The following is a 12,630-nucleotide window of genomic DNA, read 5'->3' as shown; positions in this document are numbered from 1 at the left end:
CATGCTGTCCTTTGTTGTGTGTGACAGATGTGAGCCTCAGCAGTGATTTCATTGCTGGCTTTTGTGGTGAGACGGAGGAAGATCACTTCCAGACCATGTCTTTGCTTCAGGAAGTTCAGTACAACATGGGCTTCCTCTTTGCCTACAGCATGAGACAGGTGAGCCCTGGGATGGGGTGAAGCTACTCCTGTGCTGAGACTGGCATCATTCCTGAGCAGTTTCTGGTTGATTGTGGACTATTGGGAAGAAAAGAAAGCAGCAGCAAGGCGTCCTTGAGAAACCACAAGGGTCTTACCATTCATTTCTGTATTGTTTCTAATAAACCTGTCTACTCTTTTATACAATTTAGCAATTTGAGATGAAAAACAATTACTTGTGCCAGTATTCCTCCTCAGTAGAAATTATGTTTAGGTTTTTTAGAGTTTGAATGTGGAAGGAGGGACACTGTTGTCTTTACAAGAAACCTGAAATCATTTATTAACATGTGGAACTTCTTTTTTGGCCTGCAGGTCTGCTTTGTTTTATAGAGGCCCCTTGTTGCCCTCCTCAGCTGTTTTTAATTTCCGGTTTTCTAGGCCAAGTGAACCCACCGATGTCCACTTTAGAGTTTCTCCTGTAACAGATTCCCAGGAAAACAAAGCAGAAGGAGATGAGGAAGGAGAGGGAGAGTAATGCATGTTTCCTTCAGAGAGGGGGTAGTCCTGGGTGTCTGCCATTTTCTTGATGGTAGGGATGAATTTATATGGGTCACTTCTCATCCCGTCACCTCAGGAGCAGCTTGCCCTGTGTTTGGGCTGGAGGCTGCGGGGCCTCTGTGGCCAGGGGACTCAGGAAAGCTGTCTGATGAATGATTGACCATGACTGTCACTCAGCTGCCATCAACCAAGCAAATTCATGTCTTTTAAAGCCTACTGCCTGGTGTTCTGTAGGCAGTATAAGTGGGCTGATGTGTATATTTATGTCTCTTACAGAATTGTTTCAGGGAGAAAGCATCAGAGGAGCTATTGTGTTCCAATTTGCTTCTTTTGCATTGTCATTACAAACATGCAAGAGATACTCCTTTTAATGCTAGAGTTGGGAAATGAGTTTTCAGCATGTGATGGAAACATATCCTATGGGCATTGAATATGATGTTTACTTCGGGATCTAATTCCTAGGTTAGGATTAAGATTACAGAGGCTTAGTCAAGTAGTGTAGTGGATGAGAACAAGCACTCAAATTGTGCCTCTCCCAGCTTACTATGTGATCTTGCTTTCTTCATCTGTGGAAGGGAGTAACATTAGTACCAACCTTCATCAGGTTATTTTGAGGATTAAATAAGATAATATATATAAAGTACTTAAAATAGTGCTTTGTAATAGGTAAGTATGCAATAGAGGTAAGTTGTTGTTGTTAATAATAAGACAGAATAGTGTAAACCCTGTAAGAGAATCCCATTCTTCATTCTCTTCTGGATTTGGTATTTCCCTTAAAGGCAGATTGATTTGAATGTCCAGACTTTGGTGTATAGACTTTCCACTTTTGTCTAGCTTGGTGGTTCTCCGACTATATATATTATGAGCTCATGTACATAAAGGTATATACACACGTTTTTATATATAAACGTGTGTGTGTATATATATTTATATATATAAACATGTATATACTCTGTGATTTTGGATGATTTAAAAGCTTTTCAAGGATAAATATCTTTTTTTTTTTTTAACTAGGTAATACATGGTTATGGTATAAAATTCAAAATGTCAGAAGAGTATGTAGGGCAAAGTAGTTACTCTTTTTTCTTCCTAGGTTGCCCAGTTTTTCAGTTCCTTCCCTGAAGGCAGGTGCTCTTAGCAACTACCTCTGTAATCTTCCAGAGATATTTCATGTATTTATAAATATGTTTATTTGTATTCTTTCTACACCAACATTATTATACATGTTGATCTGTGTTTTGCTTATTTCTGTTAAGAGTATATTTTGGAGAGCAGTGATATCAGTAGATATAGAGCTATCTCATTCTTTTTCATAGCTGTGTTAATATTCCATCATATGAATAAACCCTAATTCGTTTTACTGGTTACCTACTGATAAACATTTACTCTGCTTTGTATCTTGCGTCTTTATAAACAGGTGCTGAGTAACCTGGTGTATGATTTATTTAGTATATGTGTCCTATAGAAATACCAAGAACAGTTTTGAGTCTATAATTTTCATGTGCTAAATTTAGAATTTAACCCTTGCAAAAACATGACTCTACTGCATAGTTACCTTTTTCTCTTAGAAGGCTCCAGAGCTAGAGAACCCGTGTAGTGTGGCTTGAGTTCCTGTACATGTGTCTGTAACTTGCAAATCAGATAAGCATGTTCCCCTCTGTGCCTCAAGAATGGATTCTACAAGTTCTTGGTGACCTCTGTGTCTCTCTCTCTCTCTCTCTCTCTCTCTCTCTCTCTCCCTTTTTTTTTTTTTTTAATAGAAGACACGGGCATATCACAGACTGAAGGATGATATCCCGGAAGAGGTCAAGTTAAGGCGTTTGGAAGAACTTATCACTGTCTTCCGAGAAGAAGCAACAAAAGCCAACAAGACTTTTGTGGGTTGTACCCAGCTGGTGCTGGTGGAGGGGGTGAGGCCATATGTATACATATATTTGTTTGTTTAGAGCATAGTGTGTCTCCCTTTATTTAGATCTTTGATTTCTTTTAGCAGTTTTTGAATTTTTCAGCATACAGACTCCTGTATGTGTTTTGTTAGATTTACACCCAAGTGTTTTATTCTGTTTTGTTTTTAGCTATTGTAGTTGCTGTTGTATTTTTAATTTTGAGTATCCATGTGTTCACTGTTACTGTATAGAAATAATTGATTTTTGTAAGTTTATCTTGTATCCTGTGATCAATAGTTCTAGGAATTTTTTGGGTAGATTCCTTGGGATTTTCTTTGTAAGTTATCATCACATCATCTATTTTTTCTTCTGGGTGTTCCAGGGTTCCTTCTTTTATTGTTTCCTTTTTGCTTTGAGAACTTCCTTTAGACACTCTGGCAGCAGATTCTCTTTGTTTTCCTTCACCTTATAATGTCTTGATTTCTTCTTTGTTCCTGAAGCATATTTTTGTATTTAGTGGAAGAATTAGGAAAAAGTATTTCTACTCTGTCTTTCTGGAGGCAGTATCATATGTATATTTTTAGAACCAACTTTATTGTCCATTTTCAGTCCTTTTAAAAATCACACTTACTTAGAAATGTACTGCGCTTCAGGAAGTTTGTGGTTCTCTAGGCTTCTGTGGTCAAGCCTGGGACCCTCGCCATCATTTAGAGCGCTAAACACATAGGATAAGGGATGAGTTTGGGAACCTGACCTTCTGTAAAGCTGCATGCCTCAGCCACTGCAGTGGAGGGGAAAGAGGGAGAGACAGGGCTCTTCCTGTGACCCCTCACAAGTTGTGGTTTGAGAAAGGAGAGTCCTGCTCCATGACTTAGGATATGGCAGCATCAAAATCACCATTTCCTTGGTATTTGTGTTTCTTAGGGCTCTGGTTGTGAATAACAGTGGGAAATTTGTTCAAACCATTCAGCCTGAGCCAAAGAGAATTCTGTTTTGTACAAAACTTCAGGAGAGTCTTGTGGAGCCCGAGGGCAGGAATACTGCCAGGTGTCTGGAAGGGACTATACCCAGTCTGGGAGGCCCTGAGGCTCAGACTTTCTTCTCTCTTCCTCAGACCAGCTTTTCCTGATTCTTCATTTGTACGGCAGAGTACAGAAGCCCTGTAGTTTATGTGTTATGTTAGAGTTTCAGCTATTCATAGACCAAAGTTGTGTCTCTCAGCTCTAATTCAAATTTCCAGAAGAGGGAACCTGATCAACGCAGCTTGGGGTAGGAATCTTCCTGTGTTTTGCTCCAGCAGGTACTAATGCTGAGCTGGTGAAATACCTCAAAGGTGTTTGTCTCACTAAATGTTTTGTTATTGAGAGTGTCAGCTGTGATTCTGCAGGTCTGTACATGAGTATGTCTATTAGGAATCCACATTTTATCTAGTAGGAATTAGTTTTGTTGTATTCCCAGCTCTCTTCGTACAGAGTCTATTGCAGGATAGTGTACATGTCTTTTGACAGAATGCATAAGTACTCAAAGGTTAGTAATCTTTGCCCATGACTTCATCAGTCCCACAGAGAGCCCATGGTAATTGAATGAACCTTTTGATTTTTTTTTTTAATGCATCCAACATAAGCCAGTACTCACTTGGGGTTAGAGAATAAATGGATTTTTCAAGGCCAGCAGTTGAAATCTTTACTTTTTCTTAGAAGAAGCTTTCTTTCCTCTGGTCATGGCCAGTTTAAAAACACTGGGCTGCAGTATTCATAGTGGCAGAGAAGATGATGATGATAAGTCACATACACTGAGCATTTACTGTCTGCCAGGAACTATGTACTTATGGTCATCAGCACATTGAATTCCAGCAGTCCTTGGAGGGAATGCTGTTATTAGCCCTTTTTTGTAGATAGAGAAAGGAGATTCAGAGAAGTAGAATAACTTCCCCAAGGTCACACAGCTAGTGTAGCAAAGCCAGAATTTGACCCAGGTCTGTCTCATTCTAGAGTTTGTAAGCACCCCACCTTTTTTTTTTTTTTCAAATTATGGAGAATCTAATAAAAAGATGTCGATATAGAGAGAATAGTATATGAATGCCCACATACCCATCAGTATACTCAACAGTCTTCAGTACAGTGTTGATTGTGGCTAATCTTGTTTAATCTCTACTACTCCTGCTGAGTAGTTTTGAAGCAATTACAAGACACCATATTATTTTGTCAGTAAATATTTCAGTATATATCTTTAAAAGATAAGGATTCTTTTTTTAAAAAAAACAGACATGCTATTATCATATTGGAAATAATTGACAATAGTTTCTTTTTTTTTAAACTTCTTTCAGTTTATTCAAAATAAAAATACACATAGAACTATGAAAATGTAGGTTTCCTGTTTCCACCACATAAGGTGATGCTTCTGTTTAAAAGGCTTGTTAATTGTTTTCCAAGTTTTTAAAGCCTATCTTAATCCCTCAATAAAGTGTACCTACATTTGCTTGGTGCTTGTTTCTCAAAGGAGCTCTCAGATGGGATGCTTGCTATATCTTGCACTTCCTGTCCTGAGGCTGTATCAGTTGGATCAGGACCATGATGGAATTCTCTGTGCAGTTTTCCAGAATGTAAGTCCAATATGAACTGTTTGAGTTTTCCAGGAATTTTGCTGGTCTTGGAGAGACCTGGGGAACACAGTCACTAGTGGCAGACACATTGAGAAATATTCAACTGTGTGAACACCCCTGGCTGACATACGGGATCATTAGCCGACAATAGTTTCTTAATATTACTAAATATCTAGTCAGTGTTCTACTTTCCCTGCTGGTCTTACAAATGTTCTTTTACAGTTGGTTTATTCAAATCATGAAATCTGAACACTCTTTTAAAAAGTTTGTTGTAGAACAATCACAGACTGATGGAGAAGCTGCATTATAGTACAAAGAACTTTTTTCTTTGAATCATTTGAGAATAAGTTGCTCACCTGATGCCCCCAATTCCCCAAATACTGTACTGTATATCTTGTGCAAACAGGGACATTCTTTTTTGTAACTAGTGCAACCATCAGAATCAGAAAATTAATCTCCCTAGATTACTACCATCCGATCCTTAGACCCCGTTTAAGTTTCTCCACTTGTCTCAGAACTGTCCTTCATAGGAAAAGGATCTGGTTCAGTATCACATGTTGCATTAGTTGTCATTTTATCACTGTTTTTTTTAGAAATTTGGTGTACCTTGGCATGGCTTTCTTTGTGTTTTGTTTGGGATCTGTTGAGGTTACTTAGTTTGTGGGTTTATTATTTTCTGAATTTGGAAATTTTTCATTTATTCTTCAGATATTTTTTTCTGTACTCCTCCTGCTTCTTGCCCCCCATCTCCACTGTTTCTCCTCTCCTTCTCCAATCACCTATATGTCCAGCTGCTTAATATTGTGTCATAGGTCATTGATACTGTTCATTTTTTTTCCTATCTTTTCTTATATCTGTGCTTCATTTTGAATAGTTTCTATTTTTCTGTCTTCAGATTCATTCTCTTCTTTGGCAGTGTCTCATCTGTTTATTACCTATTGAATTAAAAATTTTAGGTATTTTTCATCTCTAAGATACATTTGGTTTTTTTTTAAAAATCTACTTCTCTCCTGTGTTCTTGTTTTCTTTTGAAAGTTAGTTTTGTATTTAAACTTAATTATAATAGCTGTTTAATATATTTGTGATAATTCCGTCATTACTATCATTTCTAGGTCTGTTTTTATTGATTGACTTTTCTCTTGATTATGAGTCACATTTTTCTGCTTCTGGGCATGATTTTTGACTGGGTTGTTGGACATTGTGATGTTTATTTTTGAGTGTCTGGGTTTTGCATTGGTCTTTGTTCTGGTAGGTAGTTATGTTGCTTGCAGTTTAGTTTGATCCTTTCAGGTCTTGTTTTTAAGCTTTGTCAGAAAAGTTTTTTTATTCTAGGGATAGTTTAGCCTCAGTACTAAGGTGTGGCTCTTCTGGAGTTGCTACTGCATGTCCCAAGGAATCAGTGAGGACTATTTGGTGGTAGGTGAGATGGTTCCTAGCCCTGTGTGAGCTCTGGGAGCTGATCAGCTGATACTTCCCAGGTTCTTTCTTTGTCTGACTTCATGGTGTTTCACTCCACACAAGGATATGTTATTTTTTCAGCAAAGATTCAAGGGACCCCTACACACATTTCTATAGCTCTTTTCCTGCTTAGCTCCCTCCTGTCTAGAACTTTCTCCACAATTTCTAGCTGTTTCAGACTCCTTGGACTTTGATCCATCTTTCCTCAATCCAGAGAGAACTACCATGCTCTGCCTTGAGAGTTCCTTCCCTGTGTTGCGTTCTCTGGTCTAGCATGTGTCTTCTGGCAGAATGCAGGCGTGATTGGAGGGCCCATCTCACTTGTTTTCCCCTTCTTGAGGCTCATAGTTTTGCACAATCTGTTTTCCAGTACCTGCAAATAGGTGCTTCATATATTTTGTTCAGTTTTTGGTTATGTAAGGCCTGAGGATAAATTTGGTTTTTGTCACTTCCTCATAGCTGGAAGAGAAAGACCTGTGTATATTCTGGAAGGTAGTACCATTATACTGGTTTTATTATTCTGGCCCCATCTTATGCTTGTTGTGATAGAGACTCTGGCTTTGAGTCTCCCTATTCATTGGGACAAAAAAACCCAGGCCAGACCACGCTGGAACATTCCTGAGTGATTACTTTGAGACTGTGTAAAATGGCAATCAGTTTGCCAAGTATATCACCCATATGTCTTTGGCGTCAGGCCTTTTGGAGGTCCATGGCTGTGGAAGGTAATTCTGTAATGATACTCATTGATTGAGTCATTTGTTAATATATTGTCAGCAAGCTTTATTGAGTTTCTGTTGTGTGCTGTGTATTGGTTGCCCTTGTTGGTGAAATAGCAGTAAAGCATTTAGTCTTCAGTGATTCCTTTGATAAGGAATGCTCTATGGATCAGACCTATGGAGATCTGAGACATAGAAAGCATAATTTCTATCCTCTAAGAACTGATGACTGTGACAGAGTCATAAACTCTCCTCTGTTCTTTCCACAGCTCAGTAAACGCTCTGCTACTGACCTGTGCGGCCGGAATGATGGAAACCTTAAGGTGATCTTTCCTGATGCAGAGATGGAGGATGTCACTAACTCTGGGCTCAGGGTCCGAGCTCAGCCTGGGGATTATGTACTGGTGAAGGTAGGTGTCCTTTCGCGCTTTTGACTTGCACTGTGAAATGGGTGTTGGGTTGGATAATTTGGGGGAATGAAATTTTTCCTGGAGAAATTCTTTAGTAAAAATGTTTCTCAACCTGAGCTATGGAAGAGCACCTTGAATTAAATTTTAGACCGCTCCTGTCTAAGGCCGTCTTGTGTTTCTTCTCTTCTCTCCTGACCTGAAAGGGTTCTTTCTGGGAATTTGGTGAGGTTGGGCTACATTGGGGCAAGTAGTTTTCTGCTGCAGAGAGGCCAGGAAGTGTAAGTGATTTTAAGTGAGTTGTTGGTTCTTTCTGTCAGAGATCAGCACGCTTTTGAAGGTCTCTGATGCCCCTGACTTACATGTGCTCCAGTTTCCTGCATCCCTGCCCTGGACTAGCAGGTCCAGCTGAATGGCTGTTGGATTTTCCCCTTTTTCCTTTCCCCATTTCACTGGGGATATTCCTCCTTTCTTCCCTCCTTCCTGTGTTTCTTCCTTCTTCCTTTTCTTCTCACACTGCCACAGGTCTGCTATTGCCATCTTCTTTTTTCCCTCATATCCACTTTGCCCTGGAACCAGAGGCTGGCAGTACATGTACTGATGAGGTAGGCAGGATCAAGACTGCTTTTCCAACACTGAGCTCTGAGGCATCTGCAAAAGAGAGAGGTGGCGAGAGGGTGATTCTTCTGCTGCTGATGTTGTTCAGTATTATGTCCTCCCCCTGTTCCTTAGTGCCTCACCCTCTGTGCTGCTTTCTGTCCTTGCTGTCATCTGTCATCTTGAGTCATAGGAGCCATGGTTCATGGCATGCAGCTGAGTGATGCTGATTTCTCTGGCGTGTAGCTTCTGTGGATTGGCCGGGAAATTTTGCCACCACTCAGAACTTTTCTGTTCTGTCCATCTGACCAAAACAATCAGTTTGCAAGTTGGGGGCTTTAAGATTCCACTCATTCTGACCTTGTCCTGACTCGGGATTGTCTTACTTTGAGCATTACCTAGGGATTTCCTAAGTGGGGTAGTTCTTACTCGGCAGCAATGTGAATGATCTGGGTGCAATCTGTCATAGGCTTTTCAGCCTTCTCTCTCTTTCTCTTTTTCTCTTTCTTTCTTTCTTTGATACTGTCTTGTTTTATGAATGTTTGCTTGTTTGATTTTCAATTGCTTTCCCATACCTCTTCGATTCTCTTTCTATTACAGATAAGGGTAGCTGGAAAAGAAGGATGAGGTTGGAGGCTTGGGTTGTAGTGTTAGTATGATATTCTTTTGTGAAATGGAAAAATTCCATTTGTCAAGAAAGATAGGTTACTTGGGACCCTTTTTTTGTTGTTGTTGTTCCCAAGTGACATAAACTCCACAAATTTTAGTGGATTTAGTGGAAGGATCAAAATGAAGGAGAAGCTGTGAAACCAGCAGTCTGTTGGCTCTTTCTGTCTCTCATGTCTGCTATTCTCATCTTTCTCCACATAGAGTCTCTGGACTGTGCTAATACCATTTCCCCATAAATTTCACTTTCTTGTCTCCCTTTCTTCTGTGGTGCCTATTTGGCTAACCTCCAACCCTGGTGAAAGTGATTATCTGCTTACTCTGCATCTGCACCCAAGCAGCTGAACATTGCTGGGGAAGAGCACACAGTTAATGTGTATTACATTAGGTCAGACGATGGTGTTTGAAAACTTAAAATACAGTGGCTTAAATAAGGTAGGACTTCTCTTTCTCATAAAAATCCAGATGTGGAAGGTCTAGGACTATTGATTGTGATGGTTCCATGATCATCAGGGGTCTAGGCTCCTTCTGTCTTTTGCTTTGCTTTGTGTGGCCTCCATTCTCTAGGTCACCTCATGATTCAAGATGGCTATTCCAGCAATCATGTCCATATCCTAGCTAGCAGGAAGGAGGAAGAAGAAAGTGGAAAGGCATGCTCTCTTCCTTTCAGGACACTTCACAGAAGTTGCACACACTATTTCTGCCATAGTAACACACCACCAGGCTGCAAAGAATCTGAGAAGTGTGGTCTTCATTCTGAATGACAGTGTGCCTAGTTAAAAATTGCCAGTTCTGTTACTAAGGAAGAAGAGAAACTGTTGGGACACAAGTATGGTCTCTTCCACATAAGCCAACTGCACTCATTTCACATTCATGACTGTAAAACTCAAATGAGCCCTCACTATGGCCCTGAAATGTTGATCTTACTGTATTTCCCTAGTAGGTTGACTTTTCCACTCTCACTCTCCCTAAATCTTCACTCGCTTATCTAAATCGTAGTCTCAGCTGATGTCTTTGCCTCATATTTCACAGAGAAAATAGATACAGTCAGGTGAAATCTCATTGTCTCATTTTCACCGGCTCACACCTCTGCCTCTCCATGCCATCTGTTCACATGGGACCGAGTAGGAAGCATCTGCGTCTTCTGCCATGCTGCTCTTTGTGCTTTTTTGCTTTTATCCCTTCACAGCCTCTCGAGATTTGCATTTATGTCCTTTCTCTCTTGCATTCTAAACTTAATGTGGCCAAAATAGAATGAATTCTTTCCAGTTTCCTGCAACTTTCTTCCTTTAAAGCCTTCGCATCTCAGTAAATGGCACCACTCAGTTGTTCAAACCAAAAATACAGGAATCATCCTAGATAGTCCCCATCAGCAGTCCACCTGTTCAGCTCTACCTGTGGAATGTCTCTTGGACCTTTCCTTCTCTAAGCCATCATTTCTTGATTGGGTGATTACAGTACCCTCTTCACTGGTTTTCTGTTTCTGTATTTTAAAAATGAATTACTTTATTGAAGCATATCATAAATATAGAAGATTGCTCACATTATAAGTGTATTACTTGATGAATCATCACAGTCACCCTGCCCACCTAACTACCACCTTAATTAAAAAAAAATTTTTTTCAGAACCTCAGAAACCCCTCTCATGTTCCTACCAGTTACTCTTCTTCCCTACATCCTAATCTCTAGTACCATAGTTTAATTTTGCTTGTTCTTGATTGTTATAAAATTGAATCATACAGTGTAGATTTTTGATACATGGATATTATGCAATTTATCCATGATTATATTTATCTGTATTATAAGACTGTACCACAGTTTATGTATTGTTCTATTGAGGGCCATTTTGGTTGCTTCCAGTTTGGAGCTATTATGAATAGAATTGTTATGATTATGCCTATGCATGTGTTTCAGCGCACGTATATATTAATTTCTGTTGGGTATATGGCTTGGAATTGCTGGGTAATAGGGTGTATATAATAGAAATAGCCAAAATGATTGTACCATTTTATACTCCCACCAACAGTACCTGAGAATTTCAGAGGCTTCTTATTCCTGCTTCTATTCTTGCCCTCCTGTAGTCTTTCTGACTACAGTGTGATCTTTCTAAATCAGGTCACTCATTCCTCTGCTTAAGCCTTCCAGTGGTTTCTCATTGGAGCCAGCATGAAATGCAGGGTATCCAAGGCCTTATATGATCTGTCCCAGCCACCTTTCCAACCTCATGTCCCTTCTACTCTTTTTATTCTCTTTCTCTAGTCTTAGTGGCCTCCTTTTTGCCCCTCAGACCTAGTTTTGGTGTGAAGAACTTTGCACATGTTGTGTTATTTGAGAGACCATTGATTTTCGCTTGGCTGTCTTCTTTTAGCCCTTCAGGTTCTCTTCAGGTGTCACCTCCTAGAGAGGCCTTCTCTGGCCACTGTAGTGCTAAAAGCAGCTTCCCTCTGCCTTGCTCTTGTCAGTGTTTACGACATTAGCCCATTTTATCTTCATAGTGTTTTCAGTGCCTGAAATTATCTTTGTTTATACATTTATTGTCTGTCTTCTCCTGAAAGCACCTTTGAAGGCAGGGAAAATACCTATTTTGTCCATCTTGGTATCTCTAGCACCTAGGGCAAATCCTAGAATACAGTAAGCACTAAATAAATATTTAGTAATGGACTGACATTCTCATGGTCAGAAATGAGGCCACTGGTAATTTTGGGGGTCACATGCTTCCAGCTCTCAATTAGAGAAAAAAGAGCCTTTGTCACCAAATTTTGGCCATAAATATCCTAGAGAAGGATTTCACTGGTACAGCCTGTATCACAGCTTATCTCTGGGATTAGGAGGGCAGTGTCTGTGATAGGCAGCTCACACCTGGACCTTCAGGTTGGCCCTGGGGAGGAGCCATCTCCCAGGAGAAAAGGGAGAAGTGGCTGTCTGGGACTGACCTATTTTGGACTTCTTAAATTGTACACAGTATCATTGCATCAGACATCTTTTCCTCCCAGGATTCAGGGCATACAGGAACTATGCAATCTCTGCTGGCCTGTCATCTCCATTAGATCCCTTTTGGTGGCTTCTCCTGTAGATGATTGACATTAAGTCCCTGTAGTTCAGTCCTGGTTACTGTGCCTTCTGACTGATTTTCTTTCAGATCACCTCTGCCAGCTCTCAGACACTTAAAGGACATGTTCTCTGCAGGACCACTCTGAAGGACTCCTCAACATATTACTGACCTGAGTGGTTGGCCTCAGTCCTTCCCAACAGGAAGGGAGATATGACTGGTCACTAATGAAAGAGGTAACAAAGCTTTGGAGATAAACTACAAGTAGTGAAACAACTTTCTATGAAGTGGAAAATGCATCTCTTCGCTGCTATGTGAACAGCTTTTGCAATCATTAAATTTACCTAAACTAAAGGGGTCTTTGTATCTACTTTTACTTCATTTGTGCCTTGGTTAGTAGTGTCTCTGAGATTTTCCTCATAGCTTCTGGGTTAAGTGTTTCCCAACCCAGTTTCTAATATGGACACTGGAAAATCTCTCTGGCTTTCTCCCTTCAACCCGAGAATTAGAGACTGAGGGGAGGGGAAGGTGGAGAGAAACATTTACTTAGGAAA

The 12,630-nt window shown here is 40.0% G+C and overlaps 1 protein-coding gene across 3 annotated transcripts in view; it reads left to right on the top strand.

The window, feature by feature from the left end:
• CDK5RAP1 (CDK5RAP1 mitochondrial tRNA methylthiotransferase) overlaps positions 1–12,430 on the top strand; it is a 28,958-nt gene extending 16,528 nt beyond the window's left edge. For 2 of the 3 annotated variants that reach the window (XM_072944040.1, XM_072944039.1), the window contains exons 11-14: positions 28–158; positions 2,456–2,605; positions 7,627–7,767; positions 12,167–12,430. In XM_072944040.1, coding sequence (XP_072800141.1) covers positions 28–158; positions 2,456–2,605; positions 7,627–7,767; positions 12,167–12,247 — 503 coding nt within the window. In that variant the 3' untranslated portion in view covers positions 12,248–12,430. The remainder of the gene's footprint in view (positions 1–27; positions 159–2,455; positions 2,606–7,626; positions 7,768–12,166) is intronic. The other variant, XM_072944041.1, reaches the window with a different exon arrangement.
• The last annotated feature ends 200 nt before the right edge of the window (positions 12,431–12,630 follow it).

Source organism: Vicugna pacos, chromosome 19 (assembly GCF_048564905.1).
Source record: "Vicugna pacos chromosome 19, VicPac4, whole genome shotgun sequence".
NCBI lineage: Eukaryota > Metazoa > Chordata > Mammalia > Artiodactyla > Camelidae > Vicugna > Vicugna pacos.
Note: the sequence above shows the minus strand (reverse complement) of the source record. Positions and strands in the feature narration are given on the sequence as shown.